General features: G+C 33.7%; 1 protein-coding gene across 2 annotated transcripts in view; it reads left to right on the top strand.

Annotated features, from left to right (window-relative positions):
- The first annotated feature begins 620 nt into the window (after positions 1-620).
- The window catches only part of LOC149804650 (U4/U6.U5 tri-snRNP-associated protein 1-like), a 71,974-nt gene continuing 57,247 nt past the window's right edge, over positions 621-15,347 (top strand). For both annotated transcript variants that reach the window (XM_089942841.1, XM_089942833.1), the window contains exons 1-6: positions 621-939; positions 1,788-1,830; positions 6,698-6,750; positions 10,562-10,700; positions 14,249-14,351; positions 14,936-15,013. In XM_089942841.1, coding sequence (XP_089798967.1) covers positions 741-939; positions 1,788-1,830; positions 6,698-6,750; positions 10,562-10,700; positions 14,249-14,351; positions 14,936-15,013 — 615 coding nt within the window. In that variant the 5' untranslated portion in view covers positions 621-740. The remainder of the gene's footprint in view (positions 940-1,787; positions 1,831-6,697; positions 6,751-10,561; positions 10,701-14,248; positions 14,352-14,935; positions 15,014-15,347) is intronic.

Raw genomic sequence — 15,347 nt, 5'->3', positions numbered from 1 at the left:
TATCAGCGGAAATACAAAGCATTTTCAAGGACATTTTTTTTTTGTCTCGTTTTCTGAATAAAAGTGTTATTTCGTCGAAATAAGCCCTCTATCGGGAATAGTTTCAGTGGAAGGGGTATTTCGGAAAAGTATTTTGTAGGATTCGCCCTCCCTGCTGCTCACTTCGATCATTTAGATTAATCTGGTTACAATTTCGTATGATACATGCAGAATACAAAACTACAAAGCTTCTATGTAAAGAATGTTGTTTAATTAGATTGTTTGTTTCATAATATCTGAAAATGACAACTTGTCTGGAGTTGTTGCAGGGATAATTTACCCCGTTTCACTTACAAATTAATGCTCTATCAACAGTTCAGTATATAAACTTTTATTTTCCTAAAAAGAAAATCTCGTGGGCCTGTGGACAGTTTTATTATACACGTCTACTTGTTTCGAATAAATCATAAAAAATCACAAATTACTAGTTTGAGAGCAACTATAATTAACATCGATGTTAGAAAACAATAAAATAGAAAATATTTTCGATTATGTATCTATTCTTTGTTCCGGTATTTTCGGTTTGTTCCGGGTCGTTACGTTAAACAGTTAGACCGGTTAAAATTGTATTCTCATCTGTACGAAGTGAATATCCGGTGTAAATCAACGAACACCTAACGTTGTCTTTGACGCACAATAACGGAATACCTTCAGCAGAATACAATATATTGTACATTATTCAGAGTTGACATTTTGGTAAGATGGGGTCGTCAAAAAAACACAAAGAGAAAGACCGGGAGCATAAGAAAAAACGTAAACATCGATCCAAGTCCAGATCGCGATCTAGAGAACGTGAAAAGAGAAGACACAGGGAAAAAGACAGGGAGAGAGACGTTGAATACGATGCTTTTCAAGTTGAAAGAGAGGAGGGAGAACTTGAGGAGGAGAGACAAGATCAAGGTAGGACTGGTCATTATGTCTGAGAAGTGTTTCTAGTTACTTTACTATCCAGGTTGTTGATCCTTAGTACTAATATTAGTACTACTCCTACCTCGTGGATAGTCATAGTGTAAGACATAGCACATGTTGGTTTTGTTTAAGTGCTAGATTGTAAGATTATAGCTGGTTCCACAGAGTCCGCGAAATTTTCCTAAATGTAGCTAAAAGTACTTAATTCGTTTAAATACTTAGTTTGAAAGGAATTATGTATCTTTTGCTACATTTAATGACGTTGACATGAACAAGTACCGAGTTACAGATATGAAAATTTCACTATGCAATGTGGAACAAATATTTAATCTTATGACATATCTTTGTATATGTGTGTGTGTGTATGGCATTAAGAAGATAAAGCACAACAATAGTAATAGATAATTTGGTGTCCATATGCTCCAAGCTTTTCAGCTTTTTTTTCCCCTTAAAGTTTCAGCACGTGTTAATTTTCATTTACAAGTTAACATGTCAACTACCCAGATGAGTGTTATGAGACAAACTTGGGCCACTTCTTTTTATATATTACTGTCAATAATGTTATCTTTAATTCTTTACTGAAGTTTGTTCTAGAAAAGTACATTGCTCCCTCATTATAATGTTGTCCATGGGAGTTATAGAGTATGCCACCTTATTGTGAGAATGCAGTATATTCAAGTACATGAAACCATGTTACCAGCAATTAATGCAGTGGAATTACTGATTATATTCACATCATAATGGGTTTAGTTTTATATTGTAGGGCCTCATAGTGAGACTGCTGTAATGTTTTGTTTACTACCTACATTACATAAACATCCTTTTTTCATTTATTGCAGGGGATGTTGGTGGTGGCCTGGAACTATCTATAGAAGAAACTAAGTATGTTTTATTATAAAGGCATACATGCCAGCCATTAAGGTTTTGGCATAATCATTATGCATTCAGATTACACATTTTCAGTACATCCCCCTCCCCCCAAAATTAATAATTTGTTTTCTCATTCTTATTAACATCCCATTAATGCCACAGACCGTATTCTAGAAAAGACGACTTCTGTGTAGCTATGACATAAGGGTATGCTAGTCCTTTGACTTACATGCACTTTCCTAACATTATTATGTTATACTTATGGCAGCTGTCTTATTTCCAAGAAATAGGCTGGTTCTACTTTCAAACTTTTGACCTTGGTTTCTATTTATAGCAGCTGTATGGCTTAGTTAGGAGACAACAGTCTGGTTTTCTAACTTGTAGTCTTTGCTCGCAGATTCTATGTTCAAAATGATATCTGGTACAGAACCAGTCTGTAGGTATTTGGCGCTAAACATCAAGTCAGATTTATTCTAGTCAGTGCTTGTGTTAGAGCAGAAATGTTTTTCAAATGTCACACATGGATTAGAAAAGATGAAAAATCGATTCAGAGATGAATACATGAACAACATATTACAGCGTTCCATTCTATGGCAGCTTCACGCCCCTTGCAGGCTGTGTGGAAAGGATTTAAATATTGGCCATGGTGGTAAAACAAAGAAACCTCAAATTACTTCGTTTTATGAACTCCAATACTAAGGTAACTTTTTTTCTTTTACAGCGGAACTAAATTGTGGACACAGTTTTTATAAATGCAGAGGCATTATGTACCAAGTTCTTAAAAGAACACTGACTACCCCTAGTGGTAGAAGACTGCGTTAGTCATTTGTTCAAACAGATGTTTCAGGATTCCAAAGTTGCAGAAATATGCATGTGCAAGAACAAAATAATCTAACATTGTTAGGTGTTTAGCAGAATATACTTTACTTAAAATTGCAGAAGTCATGAAAATGGCATTTAGTATTGCAACAGACAGGAGTACTGATTATGATGACAAAAAGTTGTACCCAGTCTGTGTAAGAGACTTTGACAACAAAAAGGGCAAGGTCAGAGTGACCTTCTTTCATTACCAGAATTAACAGTAGATTCCACTTGAAAAACAATTTTTTATTTGCTTCTTAATGCTTTGAATAAATATAAGCTGACAGAATTGTATAAGGCTTTCAGCTGATGCTGTATGAGTGATGACTGAAATTCATAAAGGAGTTGCATACTTTATTTTGAAAAATGTCTCCATCATTGTTCATATCAGGTTGTCTCTGTCATATGATGCACCATGCTGCAGGAAAACCTGCTGATAAATTAGAAAGAGAACTCTTGAAGTATCAAATTGGCACTCTACCTGACAATGTACTTCATGGGGACAGTTTTTAAAAATCTTATTTGCCAGCTAAAAGACCAGTAACTGGAAGATATAAATTGTCTCTTTGTCAGGTTATGAAAGGAATATTGGTTCCTTACCATTCTAATGCTGACTGTGAGAGATTGTTCAGCATTGTTAACAAAAGTAAAACTGAACTCAGTTTTAGGCTCTGTAATAGCCCAGCACTTAGTGCTCTACTGGTGTGCAAAACATTTATAGTCTCAGCTGGTACAAAGTGTTTTGAAATGCAGTATGAGAGTCTGTTGCTTTTTAAAGCTCAAGTTGTTATATACAAAGACTTGAAGCAGTAATTGATGTTAAAAGTCCAAACAGGAAAATAAATCATTTTATACACATGCTCATTGAATTTTTATCATGTTATTTTTGGATTACTTCTTTGTGCTCGGATTACTCTTTTTGTCCACTTGGATTACACTTTTTCCTCGCCAGGGGTTAGCATGTGTGTAAAGGAAATATCAGTATTCAGATTAGTTCATACAGGTACGGAATTATAGAAAAAGATTGTTCATATAGCGATAATAATATAGAAAGAGATAGTTCATATAGTTATAAAAGTGTTGAAAATGATAGTTCATATAGGTATTATTTCATGTAGATATAATTTTATATAAAGAAATTAGTTCATTATGGTAAAAATGTGTACACGTGATTATGTTGCTGTCTTCTTTCCTGAAATAGAAGATGGCAAGACATTAGCTATCATTTTTGTGATTACAGTTTTGTTGTCAGTGTTAAGTGCCAGTTCGTTTGATGTACCTTTATTTCCCATAACATTGAAAACATGTGAAAAGTTCAAGGCAGCTTAAGTTGAATTATAAGTATATACTCAAGCATTGGTAGATTTGGCAAATTTTAAATTTTTAAGTAAAATAAAAGTTGGTCACTTGATATCACTCTTGTGTGCATCTGATACAAGAAGATTACTCATTCTAATAAAGGCAGCCATGTTCTTTCAGTTGGTGAAATGGTGCACTGGCTAGGGTCAGCACTATAGTCCTATGCACATCATGACAGGTTAACTTCATGTGGCAGCATATCACATTTTGTCTTTGTACTGTTACATCGACCAAGTGTTTTAATCTCTCCAAGGTGTTTTGTTTTCAAATTTTCTGGTTGGCAAGACCCTTTTAAGTCTGGAATAGTGTATGGGAGTATGTTCAGAAAAATTTAATGTCATGTCCAATCGTGGAGTACCAAACAGAGTTCTATATAAGTAATTCTACAAATTCAAAGGGAAATAAATCATTGTAGCAATATTGATACACTTTTTGCTGCTACAGTGTTTAATGTATGATAGAAAACAATATAATAAATGGAAATAAACATCCCAGTTTATGGCTATTATTGAATTATGTGAATCAAGGATGTAGATTATACCAAATTACCATGATTTATGATCTTTGGAAATGGACAGGTTCAGAATACTCAATGTAAAATAAATTATCAAGAATAGTACCAATTATGTTTACACAGGCACACAAATTCAGTAAGTCCTTCATGTTATCCCAGTTTACAGTATCATTATAATAAACATTGCTGCTTTGTGCTCTGGTCTGAAAATTAGGTTTGCATATTGGACCTTTTCCAAAGTAGTATGAAATTGTGGGTTATACTTTTGGGGGTTTATTCATAGATAATGCAGACACCATATTGGATTTTCAAAGCTGCAGTAGGCCACACTTGTGCTAACCATGCATTAGCAAAACCATGAGATTAAAATATTTTTAACTTTACTGGTCCATGGGCATCATCCAGTTTTTTTAAAACATAATATAACATTGGAAAGGATATCTGCTGTTCAGCATATGTATAATTTTAGTCCAGTACTTTACACAGCTGAACATATAAGTTGCACTCAAAGGGTATCATCCACATCACCAAGACTAACATAATTATTCACAGTAAGTTAAGATATAGAAAATCTGTGTTGATTCTATTTCTGGTGAATATTCATACCCTGATATTTCTGAACCATCACATCAGATATATGAAATATATCCTGTACTGTTGATACCTAAAAATTCTAGATACTATTTTCAACATTTGCAATGCCAGCATGTTTTTGGCCTTAGTGTGGCTCAAACTCAATGTGAAAAGCAACCCCATATATTTATAAAATGATACTGTTCCAGTAGGTTTGTTCATATAATACCAAGATTCATGCTTATTCAGAAAGCCACAATTTTGAAAAACAATTATTTCCTGTTTCAACACAGAATTCTTTTGTGGCATTAATTTGTTGATGCAATAACCATACAGTTTCAGCACAGTTAGCCACATCATTTGATATAGTAAGGCAAACATCTCGGGTATATTCTCTGTTATGAAAATAACCCTGTTACACTTTGTTCATAACTTTTGCACTAAATCGTCAATAAATAGACAAACAAGAATTGGGCTTAAGATTCATACTTGTCTTGTTCCCACATTGCAGTTGAATGTCTGGTTAGTCCATTTGGTATTTGTATAAAGCTTTTCAAACAAGAAAACATATCTTTTAAAACTTTAAAAATATTTCCATCAGTACCATACTGTACAAGAGAAAACCATATTTTATTATGTTGTACATGATCAAAGATTTTGAAAAATCAGTAAAAAAAACTGAAACCTACCACCAAATTTACATATGTACTTCTGAACAATTGCATACAGACTGAATATATTATGACAAGTACTGTAGTATTTCTAAAGCCAGTCTGAGATTCATCCATTAGACTATTACTTTCTGCCCATCTATACAACTTTTTGTTTAAAATAGAAATTTCTTAGGTCATACATACTCCCATACTTAAATATTGGGTATATTATACTTCTTGATTATTCCATTGGAAATTCCCCATTTCAAAGATCCTATTAAAGAGCACATTAAAAAATAAAAGTCTATAGTAAAGTCAGCTGGTAACAGATGACCGGAATCTTGTCAGGACCTGGAGTATTATTTTTTAATGAACAAATGTTCTCAATTATTTCTTTAGTTGTAATTGGTTTTTTCAGTTCAGAATTTTTGTTCTCATTTCTTCTAGTACCCTACTTGTCATTCATGTTTTCCTCTTTGTTTGACATTTATAAGGAATGGAAATAATCAAACCAATCATTCAATGTTACTTTCGATTTACTTACATTTACCCTGTTATAGTATTTCCCCATTAACACTTGACAGAATTTATTAGTCTTTTCTTGATTGTACTAGTTTATCTGTCATTGACTTGTCATATAATGAGCTTTTCAATTGACACCATCTTTTAAATGAGTTTCTAACGTGAACGTATGTGTCAAGGTGAATAATTTGGTTTGTAAATATATATTTTCTTAAATATTACTACAGACTTGGAAATATTACTCAGATTTGACAATTGCAGCCTTTAGAGTAGTTGGACTACTTTCAAGTAAGATTTTGAGTCCAAAAAAGTTTTATAATGGAGGAATCTCAGTCATCTTAAAGTTCTTTTAAAAATTGAACAGCATGGTCTGTATACTTCTAATTTGTCTTTGCAGCAAATTAAGAGCCCAGTTGGGATTGAAACCCTTGGAAGTTAATTCATCTTCAGGTAAATAATAGAAATAAGAATTATTTACAGCTGTGAAAGAATAGTTTTTTTTGTTTGTAAATTCAAATGTAAGTATTTCTCAGAATAGTTACTTTGAATATTTAAATAACTATTACATATTTTTTCTGGTTAAAATCTGTTTGTTATGCTGTTCTTTAATGTCATAAAGATGACTTGTATGATAAATTTAGGGAGATTCAGGCTGTTGTGCATTAAAACATAAACAGAGTATCTCATGATGTGAAATCACAAATTAGTTAGTTCCCAGAAGCCAAGAACTAAATGAAATAAATTAGAAAGCAAAAATAAAAATGAAATCGATTTGTTTAATTGTTGAATTGAAGTGAAAATGTGAACATTCAAATTAAATTCACTTTTTTTTTAAAGAATTAGCTAATAAAACCTTGGTATAGTGAGTTTATCAGCATTTTGTGAAATGAATGAGTAAGAATGTAAACTATCTAATGTTCAGTCGATTAGTTTACATAGGAACAACTGGAAACCTGCTGAACCACTTGAAAATCAGATTCTGACTCAAGATGGTAATCATAATATCAAAATTATGAAGAGTCACATTGCACAAAACATCGCTGTTTCTATTCATTATGCTCTTGAAAGGATTACAGATAGTACATCCTTTTAAAGTCAACAAAACATTTATGTATCTGTCAGCCAGAGGTAATAAAGAATTGCTGTCATATTCATTCTACCAGGTGTAGTTGTTGCAAACCATTACCAATACCTCCTGATATCTCCTGATCATCTTACCTTTAAACTTAACTCAGTTCCACATTTGGTCCTATATTTGGGTTTTAAAGTCATTACACAGCTATGGAATTAACAGTATTGTAACCTCATGGGTCTGGAAAATTACTCAGAATTTTAGCTTTCTTTTTCAGACCTTGAAGATACACGGGTTCGTCTGACTTTAGCAATAGAGATAAAAACAACAATAAAGAAAGATTAAAAATCCAGGACAGATTTATTCAAACATTTCTTATCTGTAAAACAGAACTACACCCTTTTTACCAGTTTACAGATTCAACTTTTACTTACAGAATTATACCAGTAGATACAACTGTAATATATATATTTCGATTAGCTAAAACCAATCTAATTTACTAAAAACTAAGCCTGAGTGTTAAACATATAATGTGGGCAATAAGTTTTGAGTTTGTGAATCAAAATTTGGGTTCCGAAATTCGTGTGTAGAAAATTCGTCTGCTTATGGGAACTTGTAGTTTAAAGTCTAAGTTCCAAATTATTCTTAAAAATTTTCATACATTGAATTTTCTTTCTCCAAAAATTACCTCTCTTATTTTCTTGACTTAATCAATCTTTGTTCTAGTTCTTAATCTTCACCAGCCCTTTCCTCTATTCGTCTGCTGCCTTATCTTTCTACCCCTATCTGTCTCTGACTTGGAACAACGACGCTTTTTAATCGCAAGTTTGGCATGTGTAAACATTCTGGTAAACAAAGCATGGATTGGTGGGTATTGCAATCGATCGGCCAATCCAAATCGACCATGCTGAAGGAACATGACCTCACTACAGTAATACACACAACTCGGTGTTTTAATTCTTCTAATTTAACATAGTATTAGACAATATGATCAGTCGTGACACACCTCCCCGAATATATTATTCTCATCTTCAAATCTTTGTGCAGGTAATTTAATTTTAAAGTCTTGTATTGTTGTACAAAATACGCAAATGGGTAACGAGCATTGTTATGTGTGAGGGGACATCTCAAAATGGCCACAGTCAACTACAACAACATGTTGTGGCTAAAATCAGCTGATTCGAAGATACATGAAGTAGCGGCATAGCAGTATGCTACATTTTTGCTACATGAATCATGCTTTTAACACAATCATCCTAATGGCTAATTGGTAACATGCATCAAAACAATATTTGACCAACTGATTGTTTAGAATCAGCCAGTTTAGTTACTGTCTAAAGCTAGGTTAGGATCTGGATATATGTGAATCCTGCATGCGCACAAAAATTAGGATTTATTCCTTATATATCAAAACTTGTTTTTTAAAGGAAATATTCATTATCAGAGCATTAGGAAATGATAGACTGACAGATACATTGCCTACAAGATGGAAATGATATACAATAGATGAAAGAAACTCTGGCTAATTATGTAATAGAAGAATTCAGTACATATAAACACTAAATAATGGTGCTGATATATGTACTGTGGCAATAGCATAGGGTATAACACTTGCAGAACATAAAGCACTATGAACAGAACATAATCCCATTCTCCTTCTCCTTTGGATTTGGCCTACAAGCAAGTACCTTGGAACTTGAGCATATCTAAGCCAAATTTGAGTTTGTTTCAAGATAGTGAATTTGTAAACCCCTGATGTAATTATGCATGTAATGGGTTTCAGTTTAAACCATTATTTACCAAGTTTAAATTGAGTTTCTTGTAGATTAGCAGAAACCTGAATGACTGATTTGGACAGTTTATACTTGGTTGAAAAGCTAGTATTGTCAGACATGTCACTAGTAGAACAGATTCCAGAGACCTGTAATCAGTGTATCCAAATTTATTCTGTTAAATTGGCCACATATCAGTGATTTTGATTTTATGCAGGTCACATCCCAAAATAATTTTTAGATTGTCCCTGCATTTAACTGTAGTGATAATTGAATCTCTGTCCTTTTTTTGTCCGTCTTCAGCACTAATGGACCATTTCTATTTGTACTGAGTTTACAGATAAATAGGGAAATTAACACCACATTCATTTGAATTTTAGTTAGAATCCTCACCAAAAATTTACTTGGGACTTCTACAGTGTCAGTTAATAAAATTAAGATGTTTCCAATAAGCATTAGTCAGTTTCTAAAACTTTCCTTTTTTCCATTGGTATTATTCATTTAAAGACACATCTTATTGAAAAAGTAGAAGAAAATATTATATGTAAGTTGTTCCTCTTTATTGTTACCAGTGAAAATTGTTGATATGTTAATGTACATATCTAAGGAAATAATTTTCATTAGAAAATATGTTTTGTATATTTTCATGTATTAGTTGATGTAAATTTGTCTTAATACTGCACTTTTGATTCAAAGATGGCCCAACCCAGTCCATCATGTGAAATGTGAGGTTTTTTCTTTGGTACACAGTTATATCAGCTGTCAAAATTTTGAAGCATGCCCATTATTTTCTAGTCACCATTTGCTGAAATTTTAAGTTTGCATACCCAACACAAGGTATATTCTGTGTTTATATATCTATGTATTTTGAGCCCTGCAATCATAGAAAAACAAACTAGAAACCCTTTTTTCTTAAGTTTTCTTTCATGATGAATGCATTACTTTCATTCAAACAAGTCAGATAAATCTGAGATGGGAATATGTGTAAAAGAACTTCAAAATTTTAACAGCTTTAAACTTAAAGTAAAAGAATATTTAAATAAAATTATAACAATGAAAAGTAATAGTGACAATTTTTACAGGTTTTACATTAACCTGAATTTGAATTTATCCTTATGTATTAATGATGAATGCAGTCAATGGAATGACATTTAACCTTGACAAGAAAATGTCCTCTTCATCAGATTTGGAAACTTGTCCTGGACAGAGCATTATGTAAAATGGGTGGGTGGATATATTTATTGTTGCACAAATTCTTGAAAGATGTCAGTTCTGAGCAGTGGAAAATGTTTGATATTTTTTACACTGTTTACACCAGTATGAAATCTGTTCAGGTACTTACTTGTAGTACATGCTTTAATTAAAGTCAAGTAAATGAACATTTAAACAGTCACTGAGATGAAATAATATTATCCAGGAGGGAAGGAGGAAAAGGAGTCACTGAAAGATGATGTTCATGTGCCCGCTACCAACATGGGAAGCATTAAACAAACAGAGAAACTGAAGGAAAAAGTGGAGCTAATGAAAGAAAAGAGACATGTGTTACAAAAGCTGAGGTACATATACACTGTTGTTGATTTTTGTCTCACCTGTAGCTCAGTAAAGACAAATTGTTCCGTAGTATCATATTTATAATTCTCAAGTTGCTCTCATTATTGTATGACTTTTCGTTTTGCTTTGTTGATTGGTAAAACTGCCCGAAGTGACAGTCATAAAATCCCATGTCATAATAGCATATTCACACTAGGGTGATATAAAATTCCACTGGCTTGGTCTGGGTCTCTGTCATCCCTACTATGTCAGTGCACAAAGATATTTTTTTTATAGACACAGGCCCTGGGCTGGTGACTTAAATAAATTCATAAGCCTGGACTGAAATTCCATTCCACAACCCTGCACAGTTCTTATGTCATATCCCAAGCCAGGAGAAAAACCTCCTGATTTCGCAGGTATTTCCACGCCTACCTCCTGATCATACAATATCTCCCAATTTTTCGCAGAGAACTCCAGATTATTACATTATGTCTGTCAGTTTTCATTTCTCAGAAAAAAAATCCATACATAAATATATATATCGAATGCAACTCAGATGCTGTATTCTCTTTTATCACTTGTGATTACTTCTTTGATGAAATAATTAATATCACACTACGTTTTTTCTTCAGTAAATAGAATGTTAAAATTAAACATTCACGTAAATTTCAGATATGTTAAATCCCTGCAACAGTACTATAGTAAAAAGTATTGTCACCAATTAGTGTCAATCCCATGAATGATCACTGCGAATGCTGTGTAATGTTTTCTGCAAACAAAATTGCATCTTCATGTCTGCCCAAGAAACTCATGGCATTCCTCTACGGTATATGTAAACTTTAGTTAACATTGATTAAATTAAACTAAGGAATTAAACAAAATATACCACACAGTATATGTGCCCACAAAGAACTAATTCAGAATAAATATTTTATTTAGTAAACTGTTACATGCCTTAAGAGTTAAATCTAAGGAAATAAGGTGAGATTTAAAATGTGGGAAAAACAGAATGGTAACTTGTGCTGGCAGATTTGAACTGTTAAAATGAAGTCCTTGGCATCGTAAATTGCAACAAAATATGGCATCGTTTATTTGCCAATCAGTTGCTAGTGCATATATACACAAACTGTAGCACATGTTTCCTTTGAAAGTATGTCTGAAGAGCAGTCCTTTCCACAAGATAAATGCACTGATAAGGATTAATTGTTGATTACTCCTGCTGGATTAATGACTGTATACTTAAGTCTAACATTAAGCTATTATGTAGCTAGCCACAGCTGACCACAGTATGAAAATAGGAGCTTGTCCTGGGAGAAAATAAGGCATATCACAGGGATAAATGGCACATCCCATGGGTGCTCGCACATTGGGTCAATGGGTTGGGGGCAATAGCCACCTCCCCCAATTTCACCTTTTGGCCTACATCCATAAAATTTCATGGCTTCCAACAGCGTATCCCCCCCCCCCCCAAGCCCATAGGTTTCTGCAGGTGCCTCTTGATTGTCCTTTGAGACTGTCACCCTTACTGGACCTGGAAGATTGGTCAGTATTTATTGAAACCAGCACTTAAAAAATGCTGCGTAAAAACCTCACTATTTAATGTCCCAATCTCCCTATTAAATTTGTTATTCTCCCCACTTGGTTTTTGAAAAGTTGACAGGGTTTGCCAGACTCCAATTTCCACAAGCCCAAAATTTTCCTATTTTTAATATTGTCACACAGTGTTGCAATGGCTACAGTTTGAATATAAATTTAATAAAAATGAATTACACTGAACACTGTTGTCATAACTAAAATGATCATGCTTTGCATTCTATATATACAGTAAAATTCGACTCGAAGAATATTGCTGCTGTTCACAAACTTGTCAAAAATATAATACATTGCAGCTTAAACGTTCTCATTCAAGGCAGTAATATGTAATAACTTTTGTTCTTGCACATGGTTATGTCATCTCTATGATTAACTTATTGTTTGACTTCCTGATCCTACTTATGCAAATTAGCACAATGGATTCACTTACTGCAACGTTCAATACATCTCACTAGCTATTATTGGTCAGTTAATGTAAAACTTAAATTTTATACCTGACCTCTTTAATTTTAATTGCTGCTATTTAAACTGCCCAAGGGATATCAGTTCCATTCATTACAGATTACCGTTTATAGATCCTACTTGTAATGGGCATAGACTGAATTTTGTTTTGTTGTTGATTTTTTTTCAAGATTACTGAAAATTGTTTTCTTGAAACACAACTGTGTCAGTGGGTTTGTAAGTACAAAATCATCTTTTCAGCAAAGCTTCCATTTGATTAAAATTAGATCTAAATTTCACATAGGGCAGAGGTAATCTGATTTAGAATGCACCGTGTTATGGCCAGGGCTGACAAGAGGGGGAGACAATCGGGGATATGTATCCACTTTTTAATTTTATAACAAGAACTAGGAGAGGTCTGGGTTTTTCTTACCCCAGGGCCCATGATAGCTCTCTATGGCCCTGGTTATGGCATGTATGTCAACGTCTTGAAAGTACATTTACTCATTTTATCAGCATTTTTTTAATATAAGCCCGAACTAAAATTAGAGGGGCCTCGGGCATTGGGGTATCAGATTCTTTGAGCACTGTATGTCACAAGAGGAGTAACATCTGAGAATCAGTGTAATGATGACAAAACACATGTGTTTGATCAAATAATGCAGTTTTCGTAAGTAAACATTGATACCACTTAACAACCGACACGATTTTTAGAGATTTATCTGTCTGTTTGTCCATCCTTGTGTTAGCCTCATTTTAATCTGCTCTTTCCATCAATTTTAAATGAAAGATTTAGCACTGAAAACTAATCAGGGTAAATATTAATTTTTTTTACTGTTTATTATGTTTCATGGACTGCGCTGGTGGCCTAAGTGGTTAGAGTGTCCGCCTCGGATGCGGGAGGTCACGGGTTTGAGTCCCGGTCAAGTCATACCTGACTTATAAAATTGGTACAAGCAGCTGCCTCACTTGGCACTGAGCATTAAGAGGTTAGTTTTAGGACTAGTCGGCCTGGTGTCATGATAATGTGACTGGATGGGACATGATGCTACATGTCTTCAACATGATGCCCGTAGTGCTAGACATCACTATAAACTGCCACACAAAACTCAATCCAATCCATTAAATCGGCATACAACTGTTATTTGACCAGTGATGGAAGTTTACTTTTTCTTAAGATATTCATAATTATAGTCACCTTGAATGAATGTCATTAGCACTTTTCTATCAGATTACAAATAAAAAGTTATTTTACCAACACATTATAATGGATATCTCTACCAAAAAATACATAAACCGTTAAACATGATGCCGATTGTATCCTTTGTCTCAGTTTTACATCTATTCATGCTGATTTTGTCTCACCTTTCGTAATCAGAGTGATCTAGGTCTATCACCTTTACAACAACTGGCAGTGTCATTAAGCTCAAGCATTTATTTTGATAGTTTGTGTTAAATTCTAATAAAGATGTGTACATTATTACCCATTTGTTCACATTAACACTGAAATTTTGTTAATATTTTTTATTTTATTTAGCAAAGTCAAAACTTTGGGTGATAGTGACTCTGATGAGGACTCGGCAGCCTGGGTGAGAAAAATGAGAGCCATTCAGAAGGAGAAGGATCTTGCAGAAAAACGAGTAAGTACTGGTACTGAACTGGTGGGCAAATCAACAGTGAAGAGTCTCATAATTTGCTTGCATTCACAGTTATTTAAAGACTGTTAAGTAGGAGGGGAATTCCATTGTTGAATTGTGTTATTTGGGTGTGATAATGCATCAGTCATATTTGGCAAAAATAAGCTGTCTGTATATACCAGATGTCCATGTTCAAGGCTGTCCCAGTCCTCAGCTTAGCTGTCCAAAAGGCTGTTAATGAACAACGCTATAATGTAGAAGAATTTTTAATTGATTGTTACATCTACCTAGACAAGAGTTGAAAGAGACAACATGAAATTGAGGGCCTCAAGGCAGTTGTTTTCTAACAGACTATGAAATTTATTTTTTGAATACTTGTGACATTTGGAAATTTTTTAAATTGAAAAAGAATATATATGATCTAATCCTTCAAGCCACTTGCACATTTGAATGGTTGGGATGTAAAACATTACTCAAGACATCCAGATTCAAGTTTTAGGTGCCCTGAACAATAAAATTGCTGTTAATCTCAGCTCAATGAGATTTTGCCTTGTCAATATTATAGCTTTCAGTGTTTCTTTTCTTAGGCAAAGATGTTAGAAGAGATGGATCAAGAGTTTGGTATCGGCACCTTACTGGAGCAGGAATTTAAACCAAAGGAGAAGGTTGGCAATTTTGTCCTTATTATCACTAACTTTTTAGAAAGAAATGAGATTGTTTCATAAATTTCAAAACAATCTTATCGCTTTTGTACAGCAAGTTCTTGTAACTTCATGAAGAGCTGTTGACAGATCAGTCATTGGCTTGATAGGCTCTTGTAGGCATAAGAAACTGGAAATCTCCAACAAAGCCATTTACCGTGGATAAAAAATGCTTGCATGTGCTAGCACCTGAGGTTCATACACAGGACTGCAGTGAGACACAGAGCAGATAGCTTAAGCATTGTGCTAACTATGTTGAGAATACTAGGGTTGAACAATTTAATATCTTAAAGCAAGG

This window comes from Sinohyriopsis cumingii, chromosome 2 (genome assembly GCF_028554795.1).
Source record: "Sinohyriopsis cumingii isolate HCF-2022 chromosome 2, ASM2855479v2, whole genome shotgun sequence".
Lineage (NCBI taxonomy): Eukaryota > Metazoa > Mollusca > Bivalvia > Unionida > Unionidae > Sinohyriopsis > Sinohyriopsis cumingii.
The sequence above is the reverse complement of the archived record's forward strand: the minus strand, read 5'-3'. Positions and strand labels throughout refer to the sequence as shown.